We start from the raw sequence: 20160 nt of genomic DNA, 5'->3' as shown, positions 1-20160 counted from the left end.
CCACTCCTCCAAAACCGCCATAAAAAAGCCAGACTATGGTTTGCAACTGCACACGGGGACAAAGATCATACTTTTTGGAGAAATGTCCTCTGGTCTGATGAAACAAAAATAGAACTGTTTGGCCATAATGACCATCGTTATGTTTGGAGGAAAAAAGGGGATGCTTGCAAACCGAAGAACACCATCCCAACCGTGAATCACGGGGGTGGCAGCATCATGTTGTGGGGGTGCTTTGCTGCAGGAGGGACTGGTGCACTTCACAAAATAGATGGCATCATGAGGATGGAAAATTATGTGGATATATTGAAGCAACATCTCAAGACATCAGTCAGGAAGTTAAAGCTTGGTCGCAAATGGGTCTTCAAAATGGACAATGACCCCAAGTATACTTCCAAAGTTGTGGCAAAATGGCTTAGGGACAACAAAGTCAAGGTATTGGAATGGCCATCACAAAGTCCTGACCTCAATCCTATAGAGAATTTGTGGGCAGAACTGAAAAAGTGTGTGCGAGCAAGGAGGCCTACAAACCTGACCCAGTTACACCAACTCTGTCAGGAGGAATGGGCCAAAATTCAACCAACTTATTGTGGGAAGCTTGTGGAAGGCTACCCGAAACGTTTGACCCAAATTAAACAATTTAAAGGCAATGCTACTAAATATTAATTGAGTTTATGTAAACTTCTGACCCACTGGGAATGTGATGAAATAAATAAAAGCTGAAATAAACCATTCTCTCTACTATTATTGTGACATTTCACATTCTTAAAATAAAGTGGTGATCCTAACTGACCTAAGACAGGGAATCTTTACTAGGATTAAATGTCAGGAATTGTGAAAAACTGAGTTTAAATGTATTTGGCTAAGGTGTATGTAAACTTCCGACTTCAACTGTAGCTTTTATATTCTAGGTGGATTTTTGGCTCCTCTGCTCTGCTAAGACATCCAAATGGGAATAGTTGCGTAAATGCAGAATGAGAGGATGTTGTTTTAGAGATGCTACAGCTGAGAGAAAAGGGTCAATACCTCTGAGTTTGTATGATGTAGTTTTGGTCATGATCCATTCAATGGTAATAAAGTAAAGGATAGGAGAGATGAGTGACCCTGGCCTGTCTCACTCCAGACTGCACAGTGAACCACTTAGAGAGGGTACTGCCAAAGTGAATATACATGAAGAGGTCCAGAAACTGATTCTCCAATAGAAATCCCTATCATGTCTGTAGTCGATGTCATAGCGACTTTAGCTAGCTAAGCTCATGCACAGAAACATGCCATCAGGTCTAATGGTCATGCAGGCTGTCAAATCAAAGGGACTCCTTCGATATAAAGCTGTTTTTGACAGAAATTAGAACATGTCGCTTTCACAAGGTTGTTTTAATAACATGATGAGCTACTTTACATTGGCTTGAATCTAGGTTGTGCCTTCACAGAAAAGTAACTACTAAGGAAGACAATTTTCTTTCTCCCAATGACTCCACAAACCTCACATTGGTCACTTGGAACTCTGGGTGTGAAAATTCGTTGGTATTGCCCATAATGACTCTGCATTTGAAGTAGTCGAAAACATGTCCATGATTGTAACAATACCATAGATACTCAGAATCTGTGGAGAGATCATACATATATCCCATCCTTGTCATGTGGAGAATCCTGCTTGCTCCTGCCTTAGCTTGGTGTCAATGGCTGACTCCATACATACATTTTCAGTAAAGCAGAATAAAAAATGATTGATTCCGCGTTACTCCTAAACTGGGCTTCAAGTTGCACTCCAGCCTCTGTTTCATTGCATTTATCACCTGATTTACTTAATAACAAAAGGCACATCTCAAGGTGGTCCAGATATCCTCATGACTTGGCACAAGTGAAGGGTTCGGCCTTTCCTCTTTTGTTCTCTATTGCTCCTCTATTGTTCCCGCAAGCAAGGGGGAGGCCGATGACATCAGAGGGCACAATGAGACCAACTCCTTGAATGGCCTACTCCTTGAAGTTTGCAGTTATGTCAACAACACATTTTTTTTTACTCAAAACATATTTCTTTAATTAATAAAAGTGTGTATACATTACTGTATTTATGCATGGCATATTGTTTTCAACAGGAACGTTTTTTTTTTAAATAGCTGGAGTGAGTCTTTCAAGTATGAGGTTTCTCAAAAAATATATTTTATAAATCAACAACATAAATAATATGATACAGTGTACGTAGTCAGAAACTGTGATTTCATTGGATTTGTTCACATGGCTTACCATGGCAGTCCACAATTATATAATGAGCTGAACTGTTTTTTTTATGTTGAGCACGGCATCACGTTGTGCATGGCTCCAATCAGGCTTTTATGGTAGAGTGGCCAGACGGAAGCCACTCCTCAGTAAAAGGCACATGACAACCCGCTTGAAGTTTGCCAAAAGGCACCTAAAGACTCTCAGACCATGAGAAACAAGATTCTCTGGTCTAACTTTTTTTCCTTCCCTGCAGATCCTCTCAAGCTCTGTCAGGTTGGATAGGGAGCGTTGCTGCACAGCCATTTTCAGGTCTCTCCAGAGATGTGCGATCGGGTTCAAGTCCAGGCTCTGGCTGGGCAACTCAAGGACATTCAGAGACTTGTCCCGAAGCCACTCCTGCGTTGTCTTGGCTGTGTGCTTAGGGATGTTGTCCTGTTGGAAGGTGAACCTTCGCCCCAGTCTAAGGTCCTGAGCGCTCTGGAGCAAGTTTTCATCAAGGATCACTCTGTACTTTGCTCCGTTCATCTTTGACTCAATCCTGACTAGTCTCCCAAAAACAAAGAAATAGAACACATAGAATGCCCACCCAAATCACACCCTGACCAAACCAAATAGAGAAATAAAACGTCTCTCTAAGGTCAGGGCGTGACACTCATGCTAATCACATTAGCCTACGTTAGCTTAACCATCCTGTGGGGAGGGACACCGATCCTGTAGAGGTTAATTAATTAAGGCTTAAACATCCTTCTTTAAACTGTCTCCTTCCCTTCATCTACACTGACTGAAGTGGATTTAACAACTGACATTAATAAAGGATCATAGCTTTCATCTGGATTCAGCTGGTCAGTCTATGTCAGAAAGAGAAGGTGTTCATAATGTTTTGTACACTCAGTGTATAATTTAGTGTGGAAATAGTTTGTTCATGCCAACAGGATCTTTGTGTTTGCCTGTGCATCTGTACTGAGATCAGTTACACAATGCATAAAGAAATAAGCCCCCTGTGAAGAAGAGCTTCCTGTTTTGGTGTCAAGGCCAAAATGAGCAGCATCAGTCTGCCTGCCTCAGATACACGGTGCGAATGGCAATGTAGAACAGTTAGTATGGTAGTTACATGAGCAGTTCCGTTCCATCCACCAGATGGCCATATCTAAACACAGACTGGCTCTGTACACTGTCAGATAGCTCAGCTGTCACAGAGGCACTACACTATCCACCATGAACCGCAATAAGAAGAGGGACACAGTCATAATATATTTAATAAGATCTTCAATTGGGTCTACTGTCTGTGACTGTCTGTGACTGACTGTCTGTGATCCACTTGCTGACATTGAGGACCAACCTCACAGGAAGTGTTCAACTATAAGCCTCATCTAAGCATCATCTGGTGTCCATCCCTCTCTTTCTCTCACTCCCCCCTTTTCTCTCGTCAAAATGTATTCTGCTCGGAGGTTAATTCTCTTCCCTCTTTTTTGCTTTCTCTCTTTACTCCTCCTTTTTTTCTCATCTTGATACCAAGCTGTGTTGAAGAAACCAGAAGCCTCTAAAGGGCATCAAATGTAATTATGAGGAGAATGGGGCAAACTCACAACTCACTTTGCTTTTAATACATAGCGGGGTCAACTATTACCTGTAAAATATAAGTAAGCCATGCTTGGCTGTCCTCATTTGGCCTCTTGAAAAAATATCTGTTTATTGTCATGGGTGTTCACTAACAATTATCTTCTAATCTATGAGTATCCTATACAAAAACAGTTAGTGACTAAAACGTTTTGTGATTGAGAGCTCTGCATACCCTTTTGGGACTAACAAATCTATTTACCTTCTACTGCCTGGTAAGCTTTCTTATCATCTGTGTTTCCCTTGGAAGCAGGCTGGTAAAAGTGGCATCAGTGGTATTTACTGGAGTTCCACATTAAAGCCACTCATGCCAGATTCCCTCCAGTTGGACCCAGTTAGGCTGTCCTATGCCAAATGTTTTTCAGTGCTTTTCGGAACTAGTGAAAAATGTTCACTATGCAATGGAAACATTAAACAGATCTGCTGTGAACAGGATGTCAATGCAAACTCCTTTGAGAGGCATAACTAAGAGGAATATGGCTATGAGGTATATGCCTATAAAGTATATACAGTATAGTGATGTATGACTATGACCTTATACGAACGATATACTGTATTCTCTGACGGGATGTGTACAGCGCTGTGTTTTCCTTGCTCAGACTAGATGGACTCTACAGATGAGGCTGTTTTCTCAAGCTACTGTCTATAGACTATGTACATAGAGACCTGGGCCAAGATACATCTGGAACCTTTAGAAGATCCCATAGCATCCACACACCTGTCTGGGTTAATAATTAGGTCACGGAACCTGTACGCCTGAATGCTTTGAGCAATTCAGGTAGGGTTCAGGGAGAGAGGTGTGAGGGAGGAGGGGAGAGGAGGAGGAGGGGGTAGATGAGTGAAGGAACAAGCATGGTCACAAACAAAGCAAGTTTCATGAGGGAGGAGGTCTAGTGTTTGCGTTTGCTTGAGCGCTCTCTCCTCCTCTTCTTCTGGCTCCTCTCTCTCTCTCCCTCTCTCCCTGGGTTGGGGTGAACAGCAGGTGGCGCAGGCAGTGAGTGCAGCCTCAGCTGGACATGGGGATTAGAAATCGGTGACACTCCACTGACTTCTGCACGGGAGTTTCACGCTGGATGGACAACAAGCCCACCACGGAAAAGTAAGTGGTTTTCTCTGCTCTCCATCCCTGTGTGATATCGTAGCTGTTTTATAACTATTACAGAGTTGAAGAAAATAAATAGTCTCAGATATTAGAAGGAGAAGGTGCAAACTTGAATTGGATGGGAGGTTTCAATAGATCAGGACCAGAGATGAATGGGATTTTTCCTCTGCTCATTGTCAGATTTCATTTCACTTCAATGGTGTTACAAACGAGACAGTTCAAGTTGTTATTTTCAGATTTAAGATTGTGTATAAAATGGGGGGACATTAAAGAGTCCATTCTACAAAAGAAAATTAACATGTGTAGCCTGGTGTGGATAAGCTGCCTGTTGCTTTTGGGGTTGATGGACCATTTGTACCTTCATGCTCAGTGAACAGAAAGTGATTTGTGATGTATAATGTATTTTATCCGCTCTTAATTTTTCCACACTAACCTACATGTCTGAACTGGTAGATTGACATCCTGTTCCCCTAGAGAGACAGGAAGCTGTCAAGTCTCATGTCTCATTACCACCATGCATCTCTTCTTCTGTCCACAACAAAATAACCCCTCCTTAGTTTCTAGAGATAGATGCCCAGCTTGATTGCAATAGGCCATTGGGGAAGCTTTTTGCCTGGTGCTTAATCTTTTTAGCTGGCTTATAAATGGGGTGTTATGACAAAAGCTGTATAATAACGCAAAATGGGGTCACCAGCCTTGCTTATAGACAGTGCAGATGGAGGATAAACAAATTACATATCAAGCCAATTAATACAGATAGAATGCCTCACATCATTCTGCTTCAGGCTATAAAAGGAGTTTTCATGTATGACTGTACTAAATGAAATAAAGGGTAAAATAAAATGTACCAGTATGTTTATCTTTGAATTATACAACTGCCTTTATAAGGGAATTATATTAATCTTAGCTTTCCTAATGTGGGTCCTGTTGATTCCTGATCAGCCATCCATCTTGGTCCATATCAAAATAAAGACCCCATGTCTAATCTAAGTGGGCTGGCATGTCTTTCTACACTTATCTGCCTTCTAGGACTGCCAGTGGCATTTCATTGGCAATATGTTCCAAAACCATCACAGCAGTTTGAGGCTGAATTGTGGAAACGTTAGATGATGTATTGCTCTAAGTGTCAAATCCTTCATTCTGCTGGAAGTCAAAACAGACAGTCAAAGTTTGTTTGCCAAAGGATAATGGTAATATACTGCATGGTTGGGTTAGCAAGGCTTCCTGGATGTTTCTCAGATGGCTCAGAGGCTATTCTCCCTGTGAGATGAGATCCCTATGTCTCATTTATCCAGTAAAAAAAAAATGTCCTGTGCCTACATGCTTCATGGCTGAGATATGGCTGTGAAAGCCGGCACTCAGGGGAGAGGAGGCAGTATTAATATTGCAGAGGTTTTCCTTTTTGTAAATGAAAAGACTGAGGGTCTGAGTGTGAACGCATGCTAAAGGTCAAGGTTCCCTCTGCACTGACGGAAAACAGGCAACGGGAAGTGTCAGGATATTATTTACACTGTAAAAGGGTTGCTGTGAATTGAACAGTAAGTTACAGGCAGCAAAGAAGCATGTAAGTTACTGTATTTCATATTGCATATACCACATACCAATTAAATTGGTACAGCACTCTTACTAATAGGTGGAACAAATATAGCCTCTTACAAGGCACGCCTCAAAATATTTTAATGAGCCCGGAAACAACAATACCATGTACCTAGTAGTGGTTAAAAGGGTTTTGACGCTCCAAAAAATACAGTCAGGGATGGATTACAGTACCATTCGAAATACAGCAATTCTTTCCCCTCCTACATAATTTTCTCACAATGCACCATAATTTACAATATGCTGCAGTAAAAGGTTTCATGGTATTTTCCTGTTGATAATTGTAACGCTCGTCGGAAGAAGTGGACCAAGGTGCAGCGTGGTACGTGTTCATGATTCTTTATTAAATCCGAACTCCAAACAAAACAACAAAAGAACAACGAACGTCACGTTCCGTAGGCTACGCAGAGCTAACAAAAAACAACATCCCACAACCTAAGGTTGCAAAACAGGCTGCCTAAGTATGATTCCCAATCAGAGACAACGATAGACAGCTGTCCCTGATTGAGAACCATACCCGGCCAAAACATAGAAACACAAAACCTAGAAATAAAGAACATAGAATGCCCACCCAAATCACACCCTGACCAAACCAAATAGAGACATTAAAAGTCTCTCTAAGGTCAGGGCGTGACAATAATATCAAAAAATTACCATATAACTTAGTTTTCCTTTACAGTGTAGCTTAGACTATTATTTAGCTAAGATCAACATGGAGAAATGAACATTGGGATAATGTGCAAAACAGTCAGGGTTAGATTAGTGTTGTATTTTTGTAAATAACAGCTGGTGCACGATATCTAAGGAAGTCTCAAGGTTTTGCTCACCTGAGGTAGAGTATCTCATGACAAGCTGTAGACCACACTATCTACCAAGAGACTTTTCATCTGTATTTTTCAAAGCTGTCTACATACCACCACAGACTGAGGCTGGCACTAAGACCGCACTCAATGAGCTGTATTCTGCCATAAGCAAACAGGAAAACGCTCACCCAGAGGTGGCTCTCCTAGTGGCCGGGGACTTTAATGCAGGAAACTTAAATCGGTCCTAACAAAATTCTATCAGCATGTTAAATGTGCAACCAGAGGGATAAAAACTCTGGACCATCTTTACTCCACACACAGGGACTCATACAAAGCTCTCCCTCGCCCTCCATTTGGCAAATCTGACCATAATTCTATCCTCCTGATTCCTGCTTACAAGCAAAAATTAAAGCAGGAAGCACCAGTGACTCGATCAATAAAAAAGTGGTCAGATGAAGCATATGCCAAGCTGCAGGACTGTTTTGCTAGCACAGACTGGAATATGTTCTGGGATTCCTCCAATGGCATTGAGTTGTGCACCACATCAGTCATTGGCTTCATCAATAAGTGCATCGATGACATTGTCCCCACAGTGACCGTACGTACATACCCCAACCAGAAGCCATGGATTATAGGCAAAATCTGCACTGAGCTAAAGGCTAGAGCTGCCGCTTTCAAGGAGCGGGACTCTAACCCGGAAGCTTATAAGAAATCCCGCTATGCCCTCCGACGAACCATCAAACAGGCAAAGCCTCAAAACAGGAATAAGATAAAATCATCCTACATCGGCTCTGACGCTCGTCGGATTTGGGAAACCATTAAAGACTACAAAGGGAAGCACACTGGAGAACTGCTCATTGACATGAGCCTACCAGACGAGCTAAACTACTTCTATGCTCACTTCGAGGCAAATAACACTGAAACATGCATGAGAGCGTGCGGGTAAGACCTTTAAACAGGTCAACATTCACAAGGCCACAGGGCCAGATGGATTACCAGGACGTGTACTGCAAGCATGCGCTGACCAACTGGCAAGTGTCTTCACTGATATTTTCAACCTCTCCCTGTCCGAGTCTGTAATACCAACATGTTTTAACTTCTCTGCGCTACGGATCCCTTTAGCGGGATCATTTTCCTAAACAACCGCTGAATTGCAGGGCGCAAAATATTACTAACAATATTTATAATCATGCAATCACAAGTAAAACACAGCTTAGCTTGTTGTTAATCCACCTATTGTGTCAGATTTTGAAAATATGCTTTGCAGCGAAAGCAATCCAAGCTTTTGTGAGTGTATCAATCAATGCTACAACAGCTAGCCCCAAATTAGCATGGTCACGAAAGTCAGAAAAGCAATAAAATTAATCGCTTACCTTTGATAATCTTCGGATGTTTGCACTCACGAGACTCCCAGTTACACAATAAATGTTATTTTTGTTCGATAAATATTACTTTTATAACAAAAAAACGCCATTTGGGTTGCGCGTTATGTTCAGAAAACCAAAGCCTCGTTCCGTTCGACGAAAATTCCAAAAAGTATCTGTAATGTTCGTAGAAACATGTCAAATGTTTTTTATAATCAATCCTCAGGTTGTTTTTAACAAACATAATCGATAATATTTCAACTGGACCGTAACCTATTCAATAAAAGAGAGAAAGAAAATGGAGAGCTACCCCTCTCGCGCGCAGGAACTAATCAGAGGACACCTGACTATTTTTGAGAAATCTCGCTCATTTTTCAAAATAAAAGCCTGAAACGATGTCTAAAGCCTGGTCACAGCCTGAGGAAGCCATTGGAAAAGGAATCTGGTTGATACCCTTTTAAATGGAAGAAAGACGGGCCAGGAAACACAGATTTAAAAAATAAAAAATAAAAAAACACTTCCGGGTTAGATTTTCTCAGGTTTTCGCCTGCAGAATCAGTGTTGTTATACTCACAGACAATATTTTGACAGTTTTGGAAACTTTGGAGTGTTTTCTATCCCAATCTGTAAATTATATGTATATTCTACGATCTGGACCTGAGAAATAGTCTGTTTACCTTGGGAACGTTATTTAAAAATATAAAAAAATCTGACCCCTAGCGTCAAGAGGTTATTAAGCAGACCACCATAGTCCCTGTGCCCAAGAACACTAAGGTAGCCTGCCTAAATGACTATCCGACTACATGTCTGTAGCCATGAAATGCTTTGAAAGGCTGGTTATGGCTCACATCAACACCATTATCCCAAAAACCCTAGACCCACTCCAATTTGCATACCGCACCAATAGATCCACAGATGATGGAATCTCTATTGCACTCCACACTGCCCTTTCCCCCCTGAACAAAAGGAACACCTATGTGAGAATGCTATTCATTGACTACAGCTCAGCGTTCAACACCATGGTGCCCTCAAAGCTCATCAATAAGCTAAGGACCCTGGGACTAAATACGTCCCTCTGCAACTGGATCCTGGACTTCCTGACGGACCGCCCCCAGGTGGTAAGGGTAGGGAACAACACATCTGCCACGCTGATCCTCAACACAGAGGCCCCTCAGGGGTGCGTGCTCAGTCTCTTCCTGTACTCCCTGTTTACTCATGACTGCACGGCCAGGCACGACTCCAACACCATCATTAAGTTTGCCGATGACACAACAGTGGTAGGCCTGATCACCGACAACGACGAGACAAACTATAGGGAGGAGGTCAGAGACCTGGCCTTGTGGTGCCAGGATAACAACCTCTCCCTCAACTTGATCAAGACAAAAAATATGATTGTGGACTACAGGAAAAAGAGGGCCGAGCACGCCCCCATTCTCATCGATGGGGCTGTAGTGGAGCAGGTTGAGAGCTTCAAGTTCCTTGGTGTAACAAACTAACATGGTCCAAGCACACCAAGACAGTTGTGAAGAGGGCACAACAAAACCTATTCCCCCTCAGGAGACAGAAAAGATTTGGCATGGGTCCTCAGATCCTCAAAAGGTCCTACAGCTGCACCATCAAGAGCATCCTGACTGGTTGCATCACTGCCTGGTATGGCAACTGCTCGTCCTCCGACCGCAAGGCACTACAGAGGGTAGTGCGTACGGCCCAGTACATCACGGGGGCAAAGCTTCTTGCCATCCAGAACCTTTATACCAGGCGGTGTCAGAGGAAGGCCCTAAATATTGTCAAAGACTCCAGTCACCCTAGTCATAAACTGTTCTCTCTGCTACTGCACGGCAAGTGGTACCGGAGCACCAAGTCTAGGTCCAAGACGCTTCTAAACAGCTTTTACCCCCAAGCCATAAGACTCCTGAACATCTAATTAAATGGCCACCAAGACTATTTGCATTTGTCCCCCTCTTTTACACCGCTGCTACTCTCTGTTGTTATTATCTATGCATAGTCACTTTAATAACTCTACCTACATGAATATATTATCTCAATTACCTCAACTAACCAGTGCCCCCGCACATTGACTCTGTACCTGTACCCCCCTGCATATAGTCTCACTATTGTTATTTTACTGCTGCTCTTTAATGACTTGTTCCTTTTATTTCTTATTCTTATTCGATAATGTTAATTTTTTTATTTTTTTAACTGCATTGTTGGTTAGGGGCTCGTAAGTAAGCATTTCACTGTAAGCATTTCACTGTGAAGTACCTATTGTACTCGGCGCAAGTGACTAAGAAAATTTGATTTGATTTTGATTTGAAATTGATCTAATAGCTTTGTGACTCTAAATAAATTACTGTACATGATCTGTTATCAATAATAAAACTAAGCAAATGTAAAGTGAAGAAAAAACAGCGACTGGAACGAGCTGCAGCAAACACTCAAACTGGACAGTTTTATCTCAATCTCTTCCTTCAAAGACTCAATCATGGACACTCTTACTGACAGTTGTGGCTGATTTGCGTGATGTATTGTTGTCTCTACCTTCTTGCCCTTTGTGTTGTTGTCTGTGCCCAATAATGTTTGTACCCTGTTTTGTGCTGCTACTGTACCATGTTGTGCTGCTGCCATGTTTTGTTGCTACCATGTTGTTGTCATGTTGTGTTGCTACCATGCTGGTTTGTCATGTGTTGCTGCCATGCTATGTTGTTGTCTCTTTATGTAGTGTTGTGTTGTCTCTCTTGTCGTGATGTGTGTTTTGTCCTATATTTTTATTTTTAATCCCAGCCCCTGTCCCCGCAGGAGGCCTTTTGCCTTTTGGTAGGCCGTCATTGTAAATAAGAATTTGTTCTTAACTGACTTGCCTAGTTAAATAAAGGTTAAGTGAATAAAACATTGATTGAACATTGATTTATGAAATGTCTTTACTGCGTCACTGTTTAGGAAAATAAACATATCATCTCATGGATTAATGATATTTGCTTATCAAGAATATAACAAGGGCTGTCTCTTACTTGTATAGAAATCATGTGCCCTGCTCTAGCCAAAACATCAGATTTAGAATGGTTTTGTTCAATGTTAATTAGCTCGAAATCTATTTTCCCACCATCCCACCAATTAATAAAAATTAAGTCTGGAGCAGGCTGATAGACTGAACTAGGATTGGCTGAAGATTTCAAAGCAGCTGGTTTTCAATGAATCTGTTTAAGCCTGAGAATGTGCATTTTAATGTCCTTTGGTAACCACCAACGAACTTCGTCTCATCTCGGAATTAGTAGAGACAAACTGTTGAGTTCAACCATCATATATGATTGATTGCTGTGTATACAGTTCGACACCAGTAAATCATTTTACCTGAGATGAAACCTCTGGTCCTTTGGAGTTTGATATGTGCTCAGTCACTAGACAGACAATCAGACATATGTCATTTGACCGAAGGCTGCTGAGCACCTAATCCTTCTTTCATGTAATGACTTTCTTCTTCTGTCTTCTCCACAGCTCAGGTGTCACAGCAATAGGGTCACAGGCTGAGGTTGGGTGAATAAACATGCACATGGACTGGATGAGAAAAGCCAGCACTGGAATCAGAACGTGTGAAAAACAAACTGCTCAAAAAAAGAGAAAGAAGCAAAGTCCCTAAGTACATGTTGGTCCTTAGGTTGGACCACATGGATCATGTAAGCCCTTAGGTTGAACCACATGGATCATGTAAGCCCTTAGGTTGAACCACATGGATCATGTAAGCCCTTAGGTTGAACCACATGGATCATGTAAGCCCTTAGGTTGAACCACATGGATCATGTAAGCCCTAGCAGCCTCTGCCGATAAGGGGTGATATCAAAACATGGAGGTGCTGCTCTGTGTCTGTACCCTCTGTCATCTATTGCTAGGCAAACCTTGATTGCTAGGCTATTGCTAGGCAAACATGGGGTCAGACAACCCTTAAACTATTTATATATTTATAAGAACTGACTTCTGTCAGCATGCAAATGGAGCATAGATGAGAGAACATTTTGAGACAGAGAATCGGGCACTGACAAGATTGAAATATGTAGGCTATATGACCTATGATTCAAGACCTTCAAAGCAAAGACACAGGCAGTATGGAAGTGCAGACCACCTCTCTGGTTCAGGTATATGTCAACGGTACGGAGCAACTAAACACCTCATACGACTACAACGTCACGGACGCGTCTGAGAACCCAGACACCTATCAGTTCTATACCATCGGCCTCTTCCTCTCCTGCCTCTACACCATCCTCCTCTTTCCCATCGGCTTCATTGGGAATATACTCATCCTGGTGGTCAACCTCAACCACAGGGAGAAGATGACCATCCCGGACCTCTACTTTGTCAACCTGGCGGTCGCAGACCTCATCCTGGTGGCAGACTCCCTCATCGAGGTCTTCAACCTCAATGAGAAGTACTATGAGTACGCTGTTCTGTGTACCTTCATGTCCTTATTCCTGCAGGTCAACATGTACAGCAGCATCTTTTTCCTGACATGGATGAGCTTTGACCGCTACGTGGCTCTGGCCAGCTCCATGAGCAGTAGTCCTCTGAGGACCATGCAGCACGCCAAGCTCAGCTGCAGCCTTATCTGGATGGCCTCCATCTTGGCTACGCTGCTCCCCTTCACCATCGTCCAGACCCAGCACCGCGGCGAGGTGCACTTCTGCTTCGCCAACGTCTTTGAGATCCAGTGGTTAGAGGTGACTATCGGCTTCCTGGTGCCCTTCTCCGTCATTGGCCTGTGCTACTCGCTGATCGTGCGTATCTTGATGCGGGCGCAGAAGCACCGGGGCCTGTGGCCTCGCAGACAGAAGGCCCTGAGGATGATCGGGGTGGTGGTGCTGGTGTTCTTCATCTGCTGGCTGCCTGAGAACATCTTCATCAGCATCCAGCTGCTGCATGGCACGGACGACCCGGCCCAGCGCAGCACCTTCAGCGGCCACCTGTGGCATGACTACCCGCTGACGGGCCACATCGTCAACCTGGCCGCCTTCTCCAACAGCTGCCTCAACCCCATTATCTACAGCTTCCTGGGGGAGACCTTCAGGGACAAGCTAAGACTCTTCATCAAGCAGAAGGCCAGCTGGTCCGTGTTCTACCGCTTCTGCCACCACACCCTAGATTTACACATACCTGTGAGGAGTGAGGTGTCAGAGGTGTGATGCTGCAGGATCAGCAACATCTTTGTATGAAAGGTTTGGATGTAACAGAACTCCAGGGGGGAGGAAGAGCTATGTGCTGCTGTGTCTACCCAGCAGGATCCTGGGAATTGTCTTCATGACACACTCAAGGCTTCCAGAATTCAGCTTCTTATAAGTGGTAGAGATACCATGGAGGAAAACTGAAACTGACCATAAGGCAGCCATTTCTTCTCCTGTAAGTGCGGGTGGAGAACACACTGTGTATCTACATGTCATTAGATATAAATAATGAGATCAGGGTATTAAATAGACATTTGGAAAATGGAGAAGGCAAATTGATGAAAATACCAGGTTTGGTGTTCTTTCAATGTCTTCTCTTCGCTTATCAAAAGACAAAGTCATTATTCTAATGTAACAAAGCTATACCTGTCATGAAACCGCAACAATCTACTCAGAGAAATGGCGGTGAGGGAACAAATTAAAACAGACACATCAAAGGGACCAGTGACTTGCTTCTCCTTGACCCCAGTGTGGTTATTGTAACACTGTATACTCCTCGGAACTGTTTGGGTAACCCATAAGACTGCTAGACACACCTGTTGTCGGATCGTTTTTTATGTACTGACAATTCACTGTATGTCCTTTTCTTTGTTTGCCTGTGCAAGCAATTGTCCACTAACACCACTTTTATGTGGTGTTAAATAAATAAAATAAACGTTGTTTTTTTAGGAAGCTGTTGAGAAGCTCTTTGCTGACTTAGTACTGACAACCTTAAGTGTATTACAAAAAGTGGAAGTAAAAGACATGATATGCCTTCCACAAATCTAAACAAATCATATTTCTACATATGAAAACAAATTGTAGGTGGTGACCTGCTGCATGCGCCCAGACGTCAGAAAAAGCTTCTTTACCTTTGATTTTCTCCTATGTTTACAGAATTCATTTGAAATGTTTTTAACAAAAATATTCTTCAAATCAAGGTAGATAGCAAAGGAAACATGAATGTTCATTTTCCTCAAGCATACACAAACAGTTGTGTGCCAGTGCCTTCAGTATTTGGAGAACGCTAAATATATCTAGTCAAGACCGATACTCATTCTAAAGACGGATGTTATCCACAGTATTATGACCCTAGTTGTCAACTCCTGTTAGCCTGAGGCAGAAACAAGGAGGCAGGTGTTGTTCGGAGCAGAGGAGATGGGACTATATGTAAACACATTACTCAATGAAGACGACAGAGGCGCTGCTATCATCTCTTGTGTTTACTCTCAGTCTCCAACAGTTTCAGTCATTCTAAAACTACAGTGAGCAGGGACAGATTGGTTTACCAAATGCTTGTTTATTTACCAAATACTATTTTGGGTAAGGGGTGAGGGTAAGGGTTAATATCATTTTAAACATCCTTCTCTGCCTTACTAATCTGTATGTGAAATAAGGCTGAATAAAGACCAGATCTTTTAGTTTTTGTTACAGTTGAGAGTATGTACAGTAGGCTACTGTAAGGAGTCGCACCTGCTCCTGTTTTGCTAGAAAAATCTCCTCAATTACAGGAAGCTGGCAAAAGGACTGCGCCCCTCAACTATTGTTCTCATTCACTATAAACACAAAAATTCTGCGGAAATACACCAATCTTTGTAAGTTTATGCCATGACCCTGTTAACCCTTATTGAACTCTAAGACCATAGCCTCAGACATTACTGTGTAGGATATCCTTACTGTGCATTACGGTGCATTCTGAGAAAAGTATCCATTTCCCATGAATGTAAAAGGAACTGATAGAAACACAAACAAATACAATGGATTCCAGTAATTGCAGTTCCAAGCAGTTAGGTTTTTGTGCTATTTGTTTGTGTTTGTGAATTGATCCTAGGTTACTCAAACTGTAACAATCCATTATATCTCTAATTTGAATCTGGGGAAATGATGGATTAGTGCGTGTGTCAGATATCGTTTGACTAATAGGCCTACTTACTGAAACCACAACAGAAGAGGCATGGTATTTCTTTATAGCGATCATAAACTATCTTATCAAATCTGCCAACAAGCCCTTTTATGTGCGCCTGAATTCCCACGCGTGAACCACCCAAAACAAGCAAACTAATTTCAATCAAGATATCAATAATAGCATAGTCTGGGTGTTGCTTCCGTGGCATTTCCTTTCCACCAACATGTACACATCAATAACGTCGAGATTTGAGAGGTCGACGTTTGGAACCTGTTCAGCTCATCATTGGAATATGTGCTTGGTAGTAGAGTAGTGTGAGGGTTCGTAGAGAAATAACTTTGATTCGTAGTTTAGCACTAGCAAAACACACGCACAGTGTGTAACTGCCATTGCTAGTCATAGGCAATTTGAGGCTACATACTTCAGGATTATGCAACAGGCGGGCCACGCAAACAGGATGGCAGTGGCTCATTTGGGTGCCACCACTTTGTAACATTTATGGCCTAACCCATGTGCGTTGTTGAAGAATACAATAGCACATTGATTTTCTTTTAGAGTGCCTGGCTAAAAAAAGCCAGGGCATCAAAAGCTGGGTTCCTAGTTGGAAGTAGATAGACTATCATGATCAACTTGTTTCTTACCTTGTAATAAACACTAACAATACACACTATCAAAGGAGAAATAAGGAGTAGTAATTCACAAACTATTCATAATAATTACAAGGCAACTAAATACTGGCTACTAAGCCACACAAGAGGAGTAGAAAAACCATTGGACAGTGCTATAAACTTGTTAATTGAGGCTCCAAATCATCTGACATAAATCCAGTTTACAGCCTCTGTGTATATCATTGTCAGCCAGAGCAAGTGCAATAAACAGTTAATGCATCAGGTTGAATCTAACATGGCTAAAGGTGACCTGTTTTTTATTACTATCTCATATTACTGTGAATTGCACCCTCTATCCTAAACAACATTTTGCAATTAATATTCTCAAAGCTACAAACAAAAAACTACTTCGGTATCATTCCAGAGAGCAAATAGGTTTCCATTGAAAAATGGTTTCAAGGATGATACAGGGCACGCCTGCATGTACTGTAGTCAGATCCTGTGGTTTAATTATTGTTTCTGTGGGTGTTGCTGAGACAACCTCCCTGTGGGTCTGTTACAGTAATGCCAGTGAGAGTTCAGTAAGTTACATTGTGTGTGAATGAGAAAGTGTGCTGCTGGGCTGGATGGTTGTTAGGGCTCCATGGCCAGCCTGTGGCTGTGGTAAGGCTGGGCTGTATTTGTGGACGGAGCTACGCAGCGGGAGATGGCGGCTTGGCGTAGTCTGGGAAAAGCATGAGCTCAAACCACAAACTGTTTTTCCAGCTGTGATAATCCAGGCAGCCTGGGAAATCAGCTCAGAGCATTGTTTGAATAATTGTTTGTAGGGGGTCTTTCGTGAAAATGTCAAACTTGTTGTGGTACATGATACAAAGATCTGTCCTTTTCACACAAAACACGTCATATCCTTTCAGAGTGTACCTCATCTCTTTTGGGTGAAATAGCATGTTAAATTGCTTGTGCATGAGAACATACAGGAGATACTCTCTGTGTACACTTGTGAACCACATATAGCAGAATGTTCAAAAATACTAGAACAGGGCTGGGTATGTCTGCCTATACAATGTTTGTATGAGATTTAGAAATAAAATAAAGATCCCTGTGAGAATGACCTGAGGATGCGACTATCAAGGAAGGCAACAGAACCAAGACAGGAAGATGAGTGAGTGATAACGCAAGGATGACTGAAAAGTTCATTAATATACAGAAGCGGCGGCCAGACGGAAGAAACCAAAAGCACCCCAGGTCACCCACCCCCTGGGGTGAGGCAGAGCAGGATCCGTCCGGCACACGTGTGGTGTACACAGACACACACACACACACACACACACACACACACACACACACACAGGGAAATATAGACTGTGAGAAGAGTTTGACAGGGGACTGTGTGCGCAGCTGTCTGTTGAGTAGGGATCAGAGTTGGATGTGACTGACGTCATAGAAAGCAGAAATGGTGTGACTTTTTCCTTCGATTTATCTACCGCATTTTTTCTCTTTGAATGAGGTTTGCTTAGATTCTTGAGCATGCTGGGGCAGTATAACTTGACTTTTAAAGATGACCAGAGTAATACACCCTGACATTCTATTGCAAATTGAAGAAAGGTGAAACACATTCACCACAGCCAGTGTTGGGAAACTACTCCAAAAATATAGTTTACCAAGCTACCAATTACTTCACACAAGAAGTTAAGCTACACTTAAGCAACCTTTAGAAAATATATTTTACTTAACTAAAGTTACTTTGAAAACTTTAATTACAACCTGAACTACATGGAGTTCACTACTCCCCAACACTGACCAGTCCAAGGAGTGAGAGAAGGCTGCTGCCATGTCAAAGTAATTAAGACTGGATAGGGCTCATGAATAATTGTATGGCAATGCACTCTGTGGCGCTAGGTAGATGAATAATGGATCTGACTCATAATTGCATTTGTAAATTAATATTATTCACAGAAAAACGAGAGGTGAAAAAGAAAGATTGCATTCTGGGTAATAGAAGGGGCGAAGGATGATATTTGCACCTATGCTGACATACACAAGCGTGCATTCAAGCAAATGATTGGCTGATTTTGAGACAAGTTCAATTTAGACACAGACAGACAGACAGACAGACAGACAGACAGACAGACAGACAGACAGACAGACAGACAGACAGACAGACAGACAGACAGACAGACAGACAGACAGACAGACAGACAGACAGGGGATATAGTAAATATGGTTATGACTATGTCCGAGGTAGATCAGAAGAGTATGTACTGTATGCAGCCACTGATAAGTGAGAAGTGTTGAGCAGGGTGGATATGGGCTTCATCTCCATCTTCAGTTCTATTTGTCTTTATCATGCAACGTGATGAATCCCTGGATAAAACACAGTCAGATAATACTACTCTGCCCTCTAGTGGCATACTAACCAAGCACTATACTCTCTCTCTCTTTCTCTCACTCAAACATGCATGGCATGCATGCATGCATGCATGCACGCACGCACGCACGCACGCACACACACACACACACACACACACACACACACACACACACACACACACACACACACACACACACACACACACACACACACACACACACACACACACACACACACACACACACACACACACACACACACCGACATATACACACTACAATCAATAGAACATCCAGCGTCACTTTACTTGGACTAAGAAAATACACTTTATGACACCATCAAGAAGCATTATGACCATCCTAATTATATAATCCAGCAGTGGTGAAAAAAGTACTCAATTGTCATACTTGAGTAAAATTAAAGATACCTTAATCAAATCAAATCAAAATAAAATACAATTTTATTTGTCACATACACATGGTTAGCAGATGTTAATGCGAGTGTAGCGAAATGCTTGTGCTTCTAGTTCCGACAATGCAGTAATAACCAACGAGTAATCTAACCTAACAATTCCACAACTACTTATACACACACAAGTGTAAAGGGATAAAGAATATGTACATAAAGATATATGAATGAGTGATGGTACAGAACGGCATAGGCAAGATGCAGTAGATGGTATCAAGTACAGTATATACATATGAGATGAGTAATGTAGGGTATGTAAACATAAAAGTGCATAGTTTAAAGTGGCTAGTGATACATGTATTACATAAAGATGGCAAGATGCAGTAGATGATATAGAGTACAGTATATACATATACATTATATTAAGTGGCATTATTTAAAGTGGCTAGTGATACATTTTTGATCAATTTCCATCAATTTCCATTATTAAAGTGGCTGGAGTTGAGTCAGTATGTTGGCAGCAGCCACTCGATGTTAGTGGTGGCTGTTTAACAGCCTGATGGCCTTGAGATAGAAGCTGTTTTTCAGTCTCTCGGTCCCTGCTTAGATGCACCTGTACTGACCTCGCCTTCTGGATGATAGCGGGGTGAACAGGCAGTGGCGCGGGTAGTTGTTGTCCTTGATGATCTTTATGGCCTTCCTGTGACATCGAGTGGTGTAGGTGACCTGGAGGGCAGGTAGTTTGCCCCCAGAGATGCGTTGTGCAGACCTCACTACCCTCTGGAGAGCCTTACGGTTGTGGGCGGAGCAGTTTCCGTACCAGGCGGTGATACAGCCCGACAGAATGCTCTCGATTGTGCATCTGTAGAAGTTTGTGAGTGCTTTTGGTGACAAGCCAAATTTCTTCAGCCTCCTGAGGTTGAATAAAAAATGACTCAAGTAAAAGTCCCCCAGTAAAATACTACTTGAGTAAAAGTCAAAA

The 20160-nt window shown here is 42.3% G+C and overlaps 1 protein-coding gene across 1 annotated transcript; it reads left to right on the top strand.

Annotated features, from left to right (window-relative positions):
- Positions 1-4806: 4806 nt before the first annotated feature.
- Positions 4807-14578, top strand: LOC139577863 (G-protein coupled estrogen receptor 1-like). The gene is made up of 2 exons (XM_071405009.1): positions 4807-4933; positions 12192-14578. The coding sequence occupies exon 2, from the start codon at positions 12761-12763 to the stop codon at positions 13865-13867; it is 1107 nt and encodes a 368-aa protein (XP_071261110.1). The 5' UTR covers positions 4807-4933; positions 12192-12760; the 3' UTR covers positions 13868-14578.
- Positions 14579-20160: the final 5582 nt, after the last annotated feature.

Source organism: Salvelinus alpinus, chromosome 1, assembly GCF_045679555.1.
Source record: "Salvelinus alpinus chromosome 1, SLU_Salpinus.1, whole genome shotgun sequence".
In the NCBI taxonomy this organism is placed as follows: domain Eukaryota; kingdom Metazoa; phylum Chordata; class Actinopteri; order Salmoniformes; family Salmonidae; genus Salvelinus; species Salvelinus alpinus.
The sequence above is the reverse complement of the archived record's forward strand: the minus strand, read 5'-3'. Positions and strand labels throughout refer to the sequence as shown.